We start from the raw sequence: 17,223 nt of genomic DNA, 5'->3' as shown, positions 1-17,223 counted from the left end.
GATTGCACCACTGCAGATTTGCCCCTCCCATCCCCCCCATCCCCACCCAGGGCTTAAGAATTGTCTTTTTGTTGTGGGAGGGTTCCCAGGTTTGGTTTTTCCAGATCTATCAGCTCCAACCCTACACAGCTTTAAACTCAACCGCACTGACGGATATCCGTGCTCCAGGCTCTGCTCCTAAGATTTGGTAAGTCCTGGGTCACCCCCTCTTCTGTCGGAGACTGGGTGCTGAGTTCAGATCCTCCTAAAGAGATCTCCTAAAAGCCTAAGCGCTTCCCATGTGGCTCAGCAGTCAAGAACCTGCCTGCCAATGCAGGCGACACTGGAGACCACTCCATCCCTGGGTTGGGAAGATCCCTGGAGAAGGGAATGGCAACCCCCTTCAGTGCTCTTGCCTGGAGAATCCCATGGACAGAGGAGCCTGGCCGGCTACAATCCACGGGGTCGCAGACAGTCGAAAACAACTGAATCCTCACCTAAGGAGACCGCTTCAATCCACCCACGTGTGCAGTTGGCTCCAGCTGGAGGGTGGAAAGACCCATTTTCCAGATGAGAGCAGAAGGAGTTAGGAGTTGATAGGCTTGTGTGAGGAGAGGTGGGCAGGGGAGGAGATTGCATCAGATCTGGAGGCTCTTAGACTAATTTTTTCACTGGTGTTTAAACACTAGTGAAGATTGCTGTTATTTGGATTTATGACACGTGGGCCACTGATTTCAGTCTCCTGTGTACTGTCCATTTCTATAGGTTCCTCCTCTATGGATCTTGGGGCAACTATAAGGGACCTAATCGTCTAGCGTTTGGTACCTATGGAGGAGGGCTGTGTGGTGATTTACTTTAAACCACTTTCAGGTTCCTTACACCCAGCAGTTCTGTGAAGCTGGCTCTATTATTTATCATTGGCAGAATTTTTTTAAACATTTTAAAAATACACGTAGGGGCTTCTCAGGTGCCTCAGTGGTAAAGAATCCGCCTGCCAATTAGGAGATGTGGGTTGGATCCTTGGATTGGGAAGATCCCCTGGAGGAGGGCATGGCACCCCGCTCCAGTATTCTTGCCTGGAGAATCCCATGGACAGAGGAGCCTGATGGGCTACAGTCCATGGGCTTGTACGTGATTTTGCAACTAAGCAACAACAGAAATACACGTAATACCGTGTGACGTAAAATTTGCCATCTTAACTATTTTTAGGCTTTCAGTTCAGTAATGTTAAGTATAGTCACATTACCGGGCAGCCCATCTCTAGAGCTCTTCTCTTCTTGTAAAACTGAAACGTGTCCTCCCTTAACAATTACTCTTTATTCCCCTCTCACCCAGACCCTGGAAAAGCACCATTCTGCTTTCTGTCTCTAGTCAAGTAACTTTAAGTAGGTACTTCATAGAAGTGGAATCATACAACTTTTTTCTTTTAGTGCCTGGCAAACATCACTTAGCATAATGTTCTCAGGGCTCTTCCATGTTGTAGCCTGTGTCAGAATTTCCTTCCCACCCCCTCATTCCCCCCACTGCACCGCCCAGCACGTGGGATGTTAATTCTCAGACCAGGTATCCAACCTGTGTCCCCTGCAGCGGTGGCCCAGAGTCTTCACCACTGGATCACCAGAGAATTCCCTTTCCTGTTTATTCTTTGTTGTTATTCAGTCACTCAGTCGTGTCAAACTCTTTGTGACCCCATGGGCTGCAGCACGCCAGGCTTCCTTGTCCTTCAGTATCTCCCAGAGTTGACTCAGACTTATGTCCATTGAATTGGTGATGCCACCCAACCATCTCATCCTCTGCTGTTCCCTCCTGCCCTCAATCGTTCCCAATATCAGAGTCTTTTCCAATGTTGACACCAGGTGGCCAAAGTATTGGAGATTCAGCATCAGTCCTTCCAATGAATATTCAGGGTTGATTTCCTTTAGGATTGACTAGTTTGATCTCCTTGCTGTCCAAGGAACTCTCAAGAGTCTTCTACAGCACTACAGTTCGAAAGCATCAATTCTTCAGTGCTCAGCCTTCTTTATGATCCATTCATGACTACTGAAAAAACCATAGCTTTGACTAAATGGACCTTTGTCAACAAGCTGATGTCTCTGCTTTTTAATATGCTGTCTGTGTTTGTCATAGCTTTTCTTCCACGGAACAAGTGTCTTTTAATTTCATGGCTGCAGTCACAGTCTGCAGTGATTTTGGAACCCAAGAAAATAAAGTCTGTCACTGTTTCCATTGTTTCCCCATCTATTTACCATGAAGTGATAGGACTGGATGCTATGATCTGTTTTTTGAATGTTGAATTTCAAGCCAGCTTTTTCACTCTCCTTTTTCACCTTCGTCAAGAGGCTCTTTTTAGTTCCTTCTTGCTGCTGCTACTGCTGCTAAGTTGCTTCAGTCATGTCTGACTCTGCGACCCCATAGATGGCAGCCCACTAGGCTCCTCTGTCCCTGGGATTCTCCAGGCAAGAACACTGGAGTGGGTTGCCATTTCCTTCTCCAATGCAGGAAAGTGAAAAGTGAAAGTGAAGTCACTCAGTCATGCCCGACTCTTAGCGACCCCATGGACTGCAGCCTACCAGGCTCCTCCGTCCATGGGACGTTCCAGGCAAGAGTACTGGAGTGGGGTGCCATTGCCTTCTCCGAGTTCCTTCTTGAGGCTGAGTAATATTTCATTGTCTGTATAGTGTTTATCCATTCTTTTGAGGATGAACTTCTGGGAGGCGTCCATCTTTCAGCTACTGTGAATACTGCTGCTATGAACATAGGTGTACAAATATCTCTTTGAGATCTTATTTCCAGTTCTTTGGGGTAGACACCCATAGGAGAAGTTGCTGGATCATAGTGATAAATCCATTTTTAGTTTTTGAAGGGACTACCATACTTTTTTTTTTTTTTAAAGAAAGATTCGAATGAACTCATTGGGAAAGACCCTGATCCTAGGAAAGATTGAAGGCGAGAGGAGAAGGGGACGACAGAGGATGAGATGGTTGGATGGCGTCACTGACTCGATGGACATGAGTCTGAGTAAACTCCGGGAGTCAGTGATGGACAGGGAGGCCTGGCATGCTGCAGTCCATGGGGTCACAAACAGTCAGACACAACATGGGGTCACTGAGCGACTGAACTGACTGAATTTATTTTTTGGTTGTGCTACACAGCAGGGCATGTGGGATCTTATTCCTTGACTACGGATTGAGCCTGTATCCCCTGAACTAGAAGGTGGACTCTTTTAACCACTGGACAGACAGCAAAGTCCCTAGAAAAAACATACTTTATCAGGAGCAGCTGCACCATTTGTATTCCTGCAAACAGGGCTAAAGTATTCAGCAGCAGCATTTGAGCAAGAAGGCAATGCAGGTTCAGAGGAGTATATGACTCCACAGGAGTGTTTAAGGAGCCAAAATTCTAGTGAGTTTCCTGACTCTAAATCAAAACGCTAACCTTGGACTTTGGAGTATCAGGGTGGAAGCCCCTGACGGTGACTCGTGGTCTCTGAATCAGCCTAACCCTGTGGAGCCATGTAGGGAGGAGACGTTTCAGGCTCCACAGCAGCAAGAAACAGAGTCCTGCCATTTCTGATCCAGAATGGAGGCTAGTTCCCTCTTCCTCTAGGCAGCTGGGAGGGCACTCTGGTTTGATGCTTTGACTGAGCTGGGCCACAATCTGTCCCTCCCTGTGAATTCCATCTGCTTTCTGCCCCAAAGTGAAGTGAAGTCGCTCAGTCGTGTCTGACTCCTTGCGACCCCATGGACTGTAGCCTACAAGGGTCCTCTGTCCATGGAATTTTCCAGGCAAGAATACTGGAGTGGGTTGCCATTTCCTTCTCTGCCCCAAAGCAGAGTTCCAATTCCTTGTCAACTCTGCAAGCCATGGAGGAGAAAGCTTCAGATTTTAGGATCCTTGGTGGGGAGATGGGTGGAGTGTGAGACTTGTTGTAGAATCTTGTGCCTGATGCACAGTCTGCTTAGTCACTCAGTGGTGTCTGACTGATCCCATGGACTGTAGCCCACCAGGCTCCTCTGTCAACGGGATTCTCCAGGCAAGAATACTGGATCAGATCAGATCAGATCAGTCACTCAGTCATGTCCAACTCTTTGCAACCCCATGAATCACAGCACGCCAGGCCTCCCTGTCCATCACCAACGCCCAGAGTTCACTCACACTCATGTCCATCGAGTTAGTGATGCCATCCAGCCATCTCATCCTTTGTCATCCCCTTCTCCTCCTGCTCCCAATCCCTCCCAGCATCAGAGTCTTTTCCAATGAGTCAACTCTTCCCATGAGGTGGCCAAAGTACTGGAGTTTCAGCTTTAGCATCATTCCTTCCAAAGAACACCCAGGGCTGATCTCCTTCAGAATGGACTGGTTGGATCTCCTTGCAGTCCAAAGGACTCTCAAGAGTCTTCTCCAACACCACAGTTCAAAAGCATCAATTCTTTGGCACTCAGCCTTCTTCACAGTCCAACTCTCACATCCATACATGACCACAGGAAAAACCATAGCCTTGACTAGACAGACCTTTGTTGGCAAAGTAGTCTCTGCTTTTGAATGTGCTGTCTAGGTTGGTCATAACTTTCCTTCCAAGAAGTAAGCATCTTTTAATTTCATGGCTGCAGTCACCATCTGCAGAGATTTTGGAGCCCCAAAAAATAGTCTGCCACTGTTTCCACTGTTTCCCCATCTCTTTCCCATGAAGTGATGGGACCAGATGCCATGATCTTCGTTTTCTGAATGTTGAGCTTTAAGACAACTTTTTCACTCTCCTCTTTCACTTTCATCAAGAGGCTTTTTAGTTCCTCTTCACTTTCTGCCATAAGGGTGGTGTCATCTGCATATCTGAGGTTATTGATATTTCTCCCGGCAATCTTGATTCCAGCTTGTGTTTCTTCCAGTCCAGTGTTTCTCATGATGTATTCTGCATATAAGTTAAATAAACAGGGTGACAATATACAGCCGTGACTTACTCCTTTTCCTGTTTGGAACCAGTCTGTAGTTCCATGTCCAGTTCTAACTGTTGCTTCCTGACCTGCATACAAATTTCTCAAGAGGCAGATCAGGTGGTCTGGTATTCCCATCTCTTTCAGAATTTTCCACAGTTTATTGTGATGCACACAGTCAAAGGCTTTGGCATAGTCAATAAAGCAGAAATAGATGTTTTTCTGGAACTCTCTTGCTTTTTCCATGATCCAGCGGATGTTGGCAATTTGATCTCTGGTTCCTCTGCCTTTTCTAAAACCAGCTTGAACATCAGGAAGTTCACGGTTCACATATTCAGAATACTGGAGCCGGTTGCCATTTCCTCCTCCAGGGCATCTCCTTGACCCAGGCAGGGAAGTCCTTCATTGGCAGGTGGATTCTTTACCCCTGAGCCACCTGGGGAGCCCAGAGAAGGGGTGGTCTTTGTGATTTCAGCTTCTGGATAAGATCTCAGTTGCAGACATCCTGTCAGCATTTTTGTGACTCAATGGGTCATTGGCGATTGTGATTGATCTGTGTGTTGCTGCAAGATAAACTAGCAAATCAGGATCTCTGGGATCCCTCAACTTCTTTCCAGGAGAGCAAAAACAATGGTTGAGGCACTGTGTTATTTACTTAGAGCCTGGGGAAAAATAAGAACATCAAGCTGTTTTTCCCTTGGAGACTATTTGGTGCTACTTTTTCTTTGTTTCTGTCACTTCTTTAATTAGTACTGTGGACTCCGCATTTTGGAACCCAGGTAAGACCTTGGAGATTAAATCTTTTGTCTACAAATAAATGAGAGGATGGAGAGACTTTTGTACCGGAAGGGTCCTGCAGGGTCCTCTTTGAGTTGAATCCCTCCTTTTTTCCTTTTTTAAGCTTTTTTATTGGAATATAGCCGATTAACAATGTAATAGTTTCAGGTAGACAAAGGGACTCAACCATATACATACATGTATCCATTTTTCCCCAAACTCCCCTCCCATCCAGGCTGCCACATAACACTGAGCAGAGTTCCCTGTATAGCAGAGTTCCCTGCTATATAGTAGATTCTTGTTGATTATCCATTTTAAATACAGCAGTGTGTGCATGTCCATCCCAAATTGCCTAACAATCTCCTCCCCCTAGTCTCACCCCCACCCCGAGGGGAATAGGACTGGGACCAGAAAGGGAATACAGTTTTGGATAGAGAGATGAATCATAGAGTCAGCAAGTGAACTTGGTTACTGGCAGACTTGGTTTCATTGCTCTGATCACTGAGTCCCTTCAGCTGTCATATCACACATAATAGGGAAGGGGGGAATAATGCTGGTAATAATTAATCTCCCTGTTTTATAGGAGAAAGGAGGACACAGCAGTATGTAGCTTGTGGGAAGTCACATAAGCCACACATCACAGTGCCAGATTTGAACCAGCAGAGCTGGGTGATTTTGCTTTAAAAATCAACATTCTTGGGGCCTCCCTGGTGGTCTAGAGGTTAAGACTCAGTGCTACCAGTGAAAACGGCATGGGTTCGAGCCTTGGTCAGGGAACTAAGATCCCACAAACTATGCTGCAGGGCCAAAAGATTAAAAAAAAAAAAAATCCAGCATTCTTACCCATTTAGCTAATACCATTTAAGCAGCTACTGTGTGCTAGGCTCTTTGTTGAAAGATTTTGCTTCTCTGTGTGTGTGTGTTAGTCGCTCAGTCATGTCTGACTCTTTGTGACCCCATGGACTATAGCTCACCAGGTTCCTCTGTCCATGGAATTTTCCAGGCAAGGATACTGGAAGTGGGTTGCCACCATTTGTTCAGTGCAGGGGTGGGAAGCTTTTCTTTCTAGGTTCTAATCATTAAACTTATATAAGACAGATTAAATAAACTCCTATGTATGGGAGTCCCATAAACGCGCTGAGGTTCAAAGACAAGCAACTGAGGTTTAAAGGCTCCCCTGAGCTAAGGAGAAGGTCGGGAGCCGGGGGTGGGGGTGGGGTGTGGGTTGGGATCTGGGGCTTCAAGGAGAAGAGAACCCGCAGGAAGATGGGAAGGTTGGTAAATTAATGTTTGCCACTCACTGCAGGTAAGTCTTCCTGAGATAAAGAGTTATCTCTGGTAACAGCTCTCTTCCTGCCGTAGGTCCCCTAATCTAAATGATTTTGACCAGTTAAGGGAGACTAACTTAAGCCTAAGCAAGGAGATTTTTCTGAATCTTTTGGGTCTTAATTGCCTTCAGCTCAAAACAACCCACAAGCCAAAAAGGCATGTTTACGGAGACGTATTCTTCTCCCTCTCACTTCCCTTCAAGCAGCTCTTCCAGTAACTTTGAAACATGTCAAAAGTCTTCTTTATGTTTGAAGAAAGCAACACTCAGAGATGGAGAACTTGACCCATATGTCTTTATACCACCTGCCCCTCACCACTCCATTGCTCTGTGGAACTGGACTCTCAGGGCCAAGGGTAGATGGACCTTCTTGATGACTTTGTGTCTTGTTTTCTCAGCAGATCGTGGTCTCCTCAACTCCATCTAGGATGCTGCGTCACTCTGTTCGCCAGTTTGGTCAGAAGCTGGTCCGCCGGAGGCCACTGGAGCCCAGAGAGAAGTCTGAGAGTCTCCTGTCTCGTTGTCTGAACACCCTCGATCTGGTGGCTTTGGGTGTGGGCAGCACCCTGGGGGCTGGCGTGTACATCCTGGCTGGAGACGTGGCCAAGGATAAAGCTGGACCAGCGATCATCATCTGCTTCCTGGTGGCCTCCCTGTCTTCTATGTTGTCTGGGATCTGCTATGCCGAGTTTGGGGCCCGGGTACCAGGCTCCGGTTCTGCGTATCTCTACAGCTACGTCACCGTGGGGCAGCTATGCGCCTTCATCACTGGCTGGAATCTTATATTGTCCTATGTCATCGGTGAGTTGATGGGGAGGGGGGAGGTGTGGGGCTTAAGATGAAGAAACTGGGAGCAGGGATTTAGGTCTTCACTCATTCATGGGAAACTTTGCTACTATCCACTTTGGTGGTGGTGGGGAGACGGGGGTCATAGCAGCAGGCAAACCTCATAGCTCCCTTCTTCTCAGCTCTCTCCTGTTATCTTTAAAGGATGGACCCAGAACAAAGAAGGGAAGGGAACTGCAGAAAGTGGGTGAGAGGGAGGCAGGGCCCACAGGCTCATCCTCTCACTGTATCGAGGGTCTTTGTTCAGCTGTTGCCTTTATGGGATTTCCCTCTGCTACTTGATCAAAAATTTCAACCCTCATCTCCCAGACCTCCTGCTCCCAATGACCTGTTTTCCTTTTTTTTTCACATAACATTGATCTCCTAACATTAAACAGTTGATCTATTTTGTGGATCATCCTAGTCTACTCTTTCCAACCTGTGAAAAGAATCTCTTTGAGATTAGAACATTTTGTATGTTTCTCCCTAGCCCCTTCCCCTGCCCAAAGACATCCAGTGACACCAGGTAGGGGTTCAATGAATGTTTGCTAATGAATGTTCTATCTTCTGCTCCGGCAGGTACCGCCAGTGTGTCCAGGGCCTGGAGCTCCACCTTTGACAGCTTGATAGGGGACCACATCTCTCAGGCATTACAGGGAACTTTTTCTCTGCATGTGCCCCACTTCTTGGCCGAGTACCCAGACTTTTTTGCACTGGGCCTGGTGCTGCTGCTCACGGGTAAGACAGGGATCACAGATAGGATGGGAAGAATGGGGTGTGGAAGTGGGGACCTGGGGTAGGAAAGGCTTGGGATGGAAGAATGGTAGAAGAATTACAACTGGATTGAAGGCTCTAGGATATGAGAGACAGGAAGGTGAGACATAGACCATTGTTTTCCACCATTGGCACTACTGACAGTTTGGGCTAGATCATTCATAAGTGTGGCAGTTGTCCTTTGCATTTGATTTTTTTTTTTTTTTGACTGTGCTGCAATGCATGCTGGATCTTGGTTCCCCTGTGCATGCATGTGTATGTGCTAAGTCTCTCAGTCGTATCTGACTCTTTGCGACCCCATAGACTGTAGCCTGCCAGGCTCCTCTGTCCATGGAATTCTCCAGGCAAGAGTACTGGAGTGAGTTGCCCTTCCCTTCTCCAGGGAATCTTCCAGACCCAGGGATTGAACCTGCATCTTCTGCATTGACAGGAGGTTTTTACCACTAGTGCCGCCTGGGAAGCCCCTTAGTTCCCCTGTGTGCATGCGTGCCAAGTCACTTTAGTCACCTCCAACTCTTTGCAACCCTATGACTGTAGCCTGCCAGGCTCTTCTGTTCCCTGCTACTAAGTCACTTCAGTCATGTCCGATCAGGGGTCAAACCTGTGCCCTCTAAGGTGGAGGCACAGAGTCTTAAGCGCTGGACCACCAGGGAAGTCCCTGGGTTTTGTTTTTGTTGTTTTAAATCACTGTCGGGTGTTGAGTGGCATCCCTGGCCTTCACTCACTAGACACCAGTGATGCCCGCCCTCCCCCCAAACTGTGACAATAAGAATGTCCCCAGACAGTGCCAACTGCTTGGAGAACAAGATCACCCCGCTGAGAACCATTCACTTAGACCAACAAGTTTCTTCCTCTGTATTAAGATCAAAGATTTTTTTTTTAAATTAAGAGGTAATTTACATAGCATAAAATCAACCATTTTATTATTTTTCCCAGCTTTATTCAGATAAAATTAACATCCAACATTGTATAAGTTTAAGGTGTACAACCTAATGATTTTATAGACCTGTCTAGTGGGAGATGATAGTCACAGTAAGAAATTAACGATCTTAAAGTGTGCAATTCAGTGGGACCTGGTATATTCACAGTGTTCCGTAAGCATCACCTCGGTCTAGCTCCAAACATGTTCATCACAACAAAAGGAAACCCTGTATCCACTGAGCAGTCACTGTCCACCTCCTCAGGACCCCAGCCCCACGTAACCACTTTTGGATGTCTCATATTCCATCTTTCTCACAGGAATACTGGTTGTGGGAGCTGGTGAGTCAGCCCTGGTTAACAAAGTGTTCACAGGCTTGAACCTTTTGGTTCTCAGCTTCGTCATCGTCTCTGGCATCATTAAGGGAGACCCGCACAACTGGAAGCTCACGGAAGAGGACTACAAACCGAACATATCTGGATCCAATGATTCTTCTAGGTTAGGGGGGTTCTCTGGGCCTTAGTAATGCACGTGGAGGAGGGTGCAGAGGTGGGAACGTGGTGGAGACTAAACAGACCTGGGCTGATGAATCCAGGTGATGGGGCTCCTGGAGCCCAGGACTAGTGGTGTGAAGGGAAGAGTCCAGAAGTGATGGCTGAACACACCTCAACCACATTCTATCTTGCTCCTTCTCTCACCATAGCTCAGGCCCTCTGGGTGCCGGAGGGTTTGTGCCTTTTGGCTTTGATGGGATTGTCCAAGGAGCAGCTACGTGTTTCTATGCATTTGTCGGTTTTGATGTCATTGCTACTACAGGTAATGTGGTCATGGTCCCATCCAGGGTGTGGACACAGATTGGGCTGCCCTTGGGTGTAGGGGTTTCTTTTGCAGGTTCAACAGGAAAGGGGATTTTGTGCTTTCACCCTGGCATGTTTCCTGACCCAGTACTTCCTCCAATCCTGCAGGGGAAGAAGCCCGAAATCCCCAGCGGTCCATCCCCTTGGGCATCGTGATCTCACTCTTGATCTGCTTTTTGGCGTATTTTGGTGTCTCAGCGGCACTCACCCTCATGGTGCCCTACTACCAGATTCATACTGGAAGCCCCTTGCCGCAGGCTTTCCTCCACATTGGCTGGGGCCCTGCCAGATACGTGGTGGCTGTTGGCACCCTCTGTGCTCTTACATCCAGGTCAGTGTCACGGGTTTCTGCCCATTGACTGTCAGATGCTCAGGTATCCCAGCCCTTGGAAATGGGAGAAAAAGAGAGCAAGATAATCTTGCCCCGTGTAGACGAGGGAGTGGATGCCCTGGTCTCTACTGCTTCTCCACGTCCCCACACATGTCCTCGTTGTCTCTCCCAGCCTCCTGGGTGCCATGTTCCCCATGCCCCGTGTGATCTACTCAATGGCAGATGACGGGCTCCTCTTTCGGGGACTTGCCCGCATCCACGCCCGCACCCGTACCCCCGTCATGGCCACCTTGGCTTCTGGAATTCTGGCAGGTAAAGAAATAATGGCCATGCCTTCTTTGATTAATTTTCTTAGTTTGGATATTTCTCCTGGGTTCTCACTCCCCTTCCCCACCTTGTTTGTGCCCTCCTTCTAGGGGTCATGGCATTACTCTTCGAGCTCCGTGACCTGGTGGACCTCATGTCCATCGGGACCCTGCTGGCTTACTCCCTGGTGGAGTTTTCTGTCCTTGTCCTTAGGTGAGACCCCACGACACCTTGGGTGGGTCTTGGATACTCGGGATTGATGAGGAGGGAATTGTCTTCTGCTTCATGCCGCCTTCTTAATGTCTGCTCTGTTTAAGGCAGCAGAGATTTGGAATACGCTGTGTGAGTTGGATGAGTAGGGGCTGCTGTTAAGATTGCTTTAATATTTCTAATTCAGATATCAACCAGATGAGAATTTAAGCAAGAAGAAAACAGAGGAAGAAACTGAGATGGAGTCTGTAGTTGAAGCAAGTCCTTTGAACACTGCATCTGAAGTGGGAAACTCAAAGATTCTCAAGAGTCTCTGTCACCCTGCCAGCACCATCCCCACCCGGACCTCTGGCCAGATTGTCTATGGATGTGCCTTACTGCTTGGTGAGCATCGGGATCTCTCTCCAGTGGTATTCTGAAATTGACAAGATAAGGTGGGAATGTGTATTTCATCAGTTGAGGAATGCTGGAGATACGATGAGCTTTCATGATGTGGGAAGTTTTGGGGAGGAGTGTGACCCAAGGTCTTGACATCTTTGGCTTCTGGAGTCGAACCTGTTCTGTTCTCCTCCACCTTGACCCTTGCAGTTCTCCTGCTGACCATCCTGAGCCTGATTCTGTCCCAGTGGCCCAGCCAGGTGTTCTCTGGAGACCCCGTGCTCACAACAGCGGCTGTGCTGCTGCTGCTGCTCATCACTGGGGTCTCGGTCATCATCTGGAGGCAGCCCCAGAGCCTCAGACCTCTTCACTTCAAGGTAGGTGACCTTACGTGCCCAGAGTGTCCACCTTGAGTGAAGGAAGTCTGTGTGCTTTAGGTCTAAACATCCTTCACTGGGACTTCCCTGGTGGTCCAGTGGCTAAACTCTGAGCTCCCAATGCAGGGGGCCCGGGTTCCCTCCCTGGTCAAGGAGCTAATCCCACAGGGTACAGCTAGAGATCTGTGAGTGCAGCGAAGATGAACGATCCCACCCACTGCAGCTAAGAGCTAGTGCAGTCAAATAAAGAAATACTAAAAAAAAAAATCTGTCTAATCATCCTTTGCTGTACCAGGGAAGAAGAATTGTTAAAACCCTTTCCTGGACCACCTCCCTGGTCCACATTGTATATGTGCTTTACATATACAGTCTGAGCAGCCACTGAACACACAGCCTGAGGACTGGTCTTCTCGCCCACCTGGGGTCGGGTCTCCCTTTCAGACGTCTGGGCTGTGTTCAGGGATGAACTGACTCTGCCCACAGGTCCCTGCTCTGCCTGTCCTCCCACTGGTGAGCATCTTTGTGAACATTTACCTGATGATACAGATGACCTCTAGGACTTGGGCCCAATTTGGAGTCTGGAATGTGATTGGTAAGAAGTTTTCTAGGATAAAGAGACTGCTTGAGGGATTGAACCCAATACTCTTCTACAGCATCTCCCCTAAACTGTCTTGGCCGCCATAACAGGAGGCCTTTTGGGCATGTGTAACTGGGTGCAGCTCCTACTTTTCCTTTTCATCGTCTCATTTTCCTCCTAGGGTTTATCATATACTTTGGATATGGGATCCGACACAGCTTGGAGAACAGTGAGCAACATCCAGCAGCCTCCGCTTTCCAGACTCTTGACAAGAACATCCCAGGTGCTGAGTCATCTTAACCACAGGACATAGATGCTGAGTGGAATCCCTCCAGGCACTGGAGAATCTGCTGGTTCCAGGGGCACTTTAAGTCTCTATGGACTGTGACGGTGGGGGTGAATTTAAGGCCCTTTACTCATTGCTAGTGGATGAAATGACTTATCTGTTGTCTAGTTTTTCAGTAAATGTTTCAAAGCATGATAGATATGTACAGAAAAGTGCATACCTCATACCTGTGCAGCAAGATGAATTTTCATAGACAGTACAACAAGCTAACCAGAAAAAAATAAATAAACTACTAACCTGCAGGGAGAAGTATCATCGTGTGCCTTTTTCCAACAAAAGCACATAGATTGCTACACAGGAAGAAAATGCGGGTAACTATATACTGTGTCAAGGGTTGCACTGTGTTTATTTAGCTGTCTGTGATGTGACTCTTCATTTCATTAATCTTCTTTAATGTCATTCATTAACTCTTTGTTTTTATTTCCCAAGAACTCTGTGGAAATTGTTCCTAAATATTAAAAAATGTTGAGGGACTTCCTTGGTGGTCCAGTGGTTAGGAGTCTGAACTTTCACTGCTGGGTTCAGGTTGGATCCTTGATGGGGGAACTAACGTCCTTCAAGCCATGTGGTATATCCAAATCTTTTTTTTTTTTTTTAATTGATGCTGTTGTGATTTCTTTTTCTTACTGTTGAAATGAAACACAATTTTGTGTGTTTATTTAAATTTTTCTAAAAAACCCTAAATATATACAATTTTAAATTTACTATTATATCTCAGTAAAGCTGGAACCCAGATAAAATAGGGAAATTGAATGACTTTAGCACATTCATCATTCATTTTGAAGATGATATCATCATAGAGTGATTCTTAAACGTTGGATTTTTGATGTCTATATTTCCACTGGAATGTTTTAATACACCATCGGCTGTCTTTACCCATTCATTCATTCTTTTTTTTTTTAGATTGAGGTACAGTTGATTTACAATATTATATTAGTTCCAGGTGTACAACACAGTGACATAATTTTATAGATTGTATTTCATTTAGAGTAATTATATATTAATATAATGGCTTTATTTTCCTGTTCTGCACCATATATCCCATAGCTTATTTTATACACAGTAGTCTGTATCTCTTAATCCTCTACCACATTTGTCCCTAACCCTTCTCTCATCTGGCTGGTAACCACTAACTAGCTTATTCTATCAGTGATTCTGCTTCTCTTTTGTTAATACAGAGTCATTTATTTTTTAGATTTCACATGTAAGTAATTTGTCTTACTTTATTTTACTAAGTATAATAACCTTCAGGTACATCTATGTTGCAAATGGAGAACTTTGTTCTTTCTTATGCCTTCGTAGTATTCTATTGCATACATATACATCTTTTTTTATCCATTTGTCTTTTGGTGGACACTTGAGTTGCTTCTGTATCTTGACTATCGTAAATAATGCTAATAATATTGGGCTGCATGTATCTTTTCAAGTTAATTTTTTTCCCTCAGATATATAACCTGGAGTGGAATTGTTGTTCTGTGGTAGTTACTTTGGTTTTTTGAGGACCCTCCATACTGTTTTCCATAGCGTCTGCAAACCAGCTTCTCCCCTCACCTCATCTGTTTGCCAGCAGCCCTGAAGTACAGCTGTACTGTGTTTTCCATGTCCACAAAGATCCTGCCTGTAGGCCAGTTTAGTTCATTTCAGCTGAGTATTTCAGTTAACTTAAATACTGTAAGTTTTCACCTTATTTGAAATTTCACAATTGGCCAGGTCATTCATTACATAAAAGTTTAAAGAATGTGAGTCCTGCCTGACGCTTTCCAACCCTGTGGACTGCAGCCTGCCGGGCTTCTCCATCCATGGGGTTTTCCAGGCAAGAATCCTGGAGTGGGTTGCCATTTCCTCCTCCAGGGGATCTTCTAAACTCAGGGATCAACCCCTCTGCATTGTCAGGTGGATTCTTTACTACTAACACCACCTGGGAAGCCCCCAAAAATGGTGAATTCTGTCTAGGAGAAGACAGCCTCCAGCAGAACCTAATGGATTTGTGCATGAGTTCTGCTTCTCCAGTGGCTCAGATGGTAAAGAATCTGCTGGGAATGTGGGAGACCTAGGTTAGATCCCTGGGAAGATCCCTGGAGAAGGAAATGGCAACCTCCTCCAGTATTCTTGCCTGGAGAATCCCAAGGACAGAGAGGCCCGGCAGTCCATGGGGTCACTAAGAGTCAGACATGACTGAGTGACTAACATACACACTTTCTGCTTCATACAAATACTGTGATATTCCCCACACTCTGCAAACAGCCAAAAACAAATCCCTCCCCAACAAGAAAACAAAACAACCCTCACTCCACAAAATCAAAACATAGCCAAAACAAAACTCTCCAAAACAAAACAAAACAAAAAAAATCCCCAACTCCACAGAAAGTCAACGATTGTGGATCCCTGGGTCAATGTGAGCTCCTGAGGATAAGAGGAGGTTCTTTGGGAAAGGTGATGTGTCCATGTATATGTCATGGGCAAGTTTTTAATTAATGTATAAAATAGTGTATATCTTATGTGGGACTGTTGAGTCAAAGGCACATTTTAAAATTTTGACAAATTGCAGAAGAGGATAGTGCTGTCTAAGCAAATATGAAATCCATGTATATAATTAAAATTTTCTTAGTATCACATTAAAAAAGGAAAAAGAAACAACTAATTTTAATGATGTATTTAGCTCAGAGTATACAAATTTTATCATTTAAACATATAATGTAAAGATCACTAATGAGATATTTTATCTTCTTTCTGAACAGTCCTCAAATCTCAGTGTACATTTTACACTTATTTCCCACCTAGCCACATTTCAAGTGCTCAAGACTATGTACCATACTGGATAATGCTGATCTAGAATTTTTCTTCCCCATCCTTACCTATTGGTTCAGGGGAGCAGTCAGGTAAATTCTGGTCCATAGCTCAAATCTTGCCTGTGGCCCTGATTTTGTATGGGCTAGAGGCTGAGTGGTTTTTATTTTCAAAAAGTTGTTAATAAAGATACAGAGGAATATGTGGTCCAGAGCATATGTGGCCTGAACAACCTAAAATATTGACTATTTGGCTCTCAAGAGAAACACTTTGGCAAACTCTGGTCTGGTGTAACTCAGGTTTGTTCATTTGCAGTGTCAATGTACTCGTGTTTCTTTGCTTTTGTGATGCTTCACCTTAGCCACACACATACCTAGATGAGACTAGAAGCATCTCTGACTTTGACTTCTTGCATAATCAATTCTTCTTCCCCTGCCCCGGTCAATCTAGCTAAAGATTTTCCCATTTTCAAAGAACCAACTTCTAGCTCCATTGATTCCTTGTATCACTTTAAAAATTCCTTTTTTTTTTTTTGCTATGTCCCTTGGCTTGCAGGATCTTTGTTTCCTGACCAGGGATTGAACCTGAGACCTCAGCTGTAAAAGAGTCCTAACCACTGGACTGCCAGGGAATTCCCATCTGCTTCACTTTTCCCCACCCTAATCCCTATTATATTCTGCCTTCTTGTTTTGGTTGTTTGCTTTTTTTTTTTTTAGTTTATTTTATCCACTTGAGGTTTTTTCTTTTTGAAATTTTTTGGCTTCTTGATTTTTCTATTACTCAAAAAAGCTTCACTTCCCCACCCTCTCCCCTCCCCACCCAGCTTTCTGACTTTGTGCTTGTGCTCTCAACACTTTCACAATGATTTTCTGCTTCTCAATAAGAAAAGAGCACCTGATCCTGTCATGGACAGATTTAGCCCACCTGGAACCCCACAAGCCTGGCTGACACAGTGTTTTATTTTTAGTCACTCAGTCATGTCTGATTCTTTGCCACCCTATGGACTGCAGCACGCTAGGCTCCCCTGTCCTTCACCATCTTCCAGAGTTGGCTCAAACTCATGTCCATTGAGTCGGTGAGGCCATCCAACCAATCTCATCCTCTGTCTCCCCTTTTCCTCCTGCCTTCACTCTTTCCCAGCATCAGGGTCTTTTCCAGTGTGTCTGCTCTTCACATCAGGTGGCCAAAGTACTGGAGCTTCGGCTTCAGCATCAGTCCTTGCAATTCATTTCCTTTAGGACTAACTGGCTTGATCTCCTTGCTGTCCAAGTGACTCTCAAGAGTCTTCTCCAGCATCACAATTTGAAAGCATCAATTCTTCGGTGCTCAGCCTTCTTTATGGTGAACACAAAAACAGGGAAGTATTCAATATTTCATGAAGCATATCAATTCCTGCTATAAATTTCGAAGCAGCAAAGAAAAATAACAGGACGTTGAATTCGTCCAAAAGTTTCTGTTTTGTTATGGTAACTTCCTTCCCTGTTTGTGAGCGCATGCTAAGTCGCCTCAGTCATGTTTAACT

The 17,223-nt window shown here is 45.6% G+C and overlaps 1 protein-coding gene across 2 annotated transcripts; it reads left to right on the top strand.

Annotated features, from left to right (window-relative positions):
* The first annotated feature begins 59 nt into the window (after nt 1-59).
* LOC102267932 (cationic amino acid transporter 3-like) lies at nt 60-13,831 on the top strand. Of its 2 annotated transcripts, none has more exons than XM_070386786.1 (12): nt 60-187; nt 7,416-7,815; nt 8,419-8,577; nt 9,853-10,030; nt 10,236-10,348; nt 10,498-10,720; nt 10,893-11,032; nt 11,137-11,239; nt 11,424-11,620; nt 11,825-11,991; nt 12,475-12,583; nt 12,750-13,831. In XM_070386786.1, the coding sequence occupies exons 2-12, from the start codon at nt 7,443-7,445 to the stop codon at nt 12,866-12,868; spliced, it is 1,881 nt and encodes a 626-aa protein (XP_070242887.1). In that variant the 5' UTR covers nt 60-187; nt 7,416-7,442; the 3' UTR covers nt 12,869-13,831. The 2 variants fall into 2 exon arrangements, with proteins under 2 accessions (XP_070242887.1, XP_005889850.1); XM_005889788.3 differs by having other exon boundaries at nt 78-187; nt 7,413-7,815.
* Nucleotides 13,832-17,223: the final 3,392 nt, after the last annotated feature.

This window comes from Bos mutus, chromosome 18 (genome assembly GCF_027580195.1).
Source record: "Bos mutus isolate GX-2022 chromosome 18, NWIPB_WYAK_1.1, whole genome shotgun sequence".
Taxonomy (NCBI): domain Eukaryota; kingdom Metazoa; phylum Chordata; class Mammalia; order Artiodactyla; family Bovidae; genus Bos; species Bos mutus.
The sequence above is the reverse complement of the archived record's forward strand: the minus strand, read 5'-3'. Positions and strand labels throughout refer to the sequence as shown.

Excerpts from the sequence above, each read along its gene's own strand:
- LOC102267932 (XM_070386786.1), top strand. The coding sequence starts at position 7,443 with ATGCTGCGTCACTCTGTTCGCCAGTTTGGTCAGAAGCTGGTCCGCCGG. Across the intron at positions 8,578-9,852 it reads CCTGGTGCTGCTGCTCACGG|GAATACTGGTTGTGGGAGCT; the intron begins GTAAGACAGGGA and ends TCTTTCTCACAG. Across the intron at positions 11,621-11,824 it reads TGGATGTGCCTTACTGCTTG|TTCTCCTGCTGACCATCCTG; the intron begins GTGAGCATCGGG and ends TGACCCTTGCAG.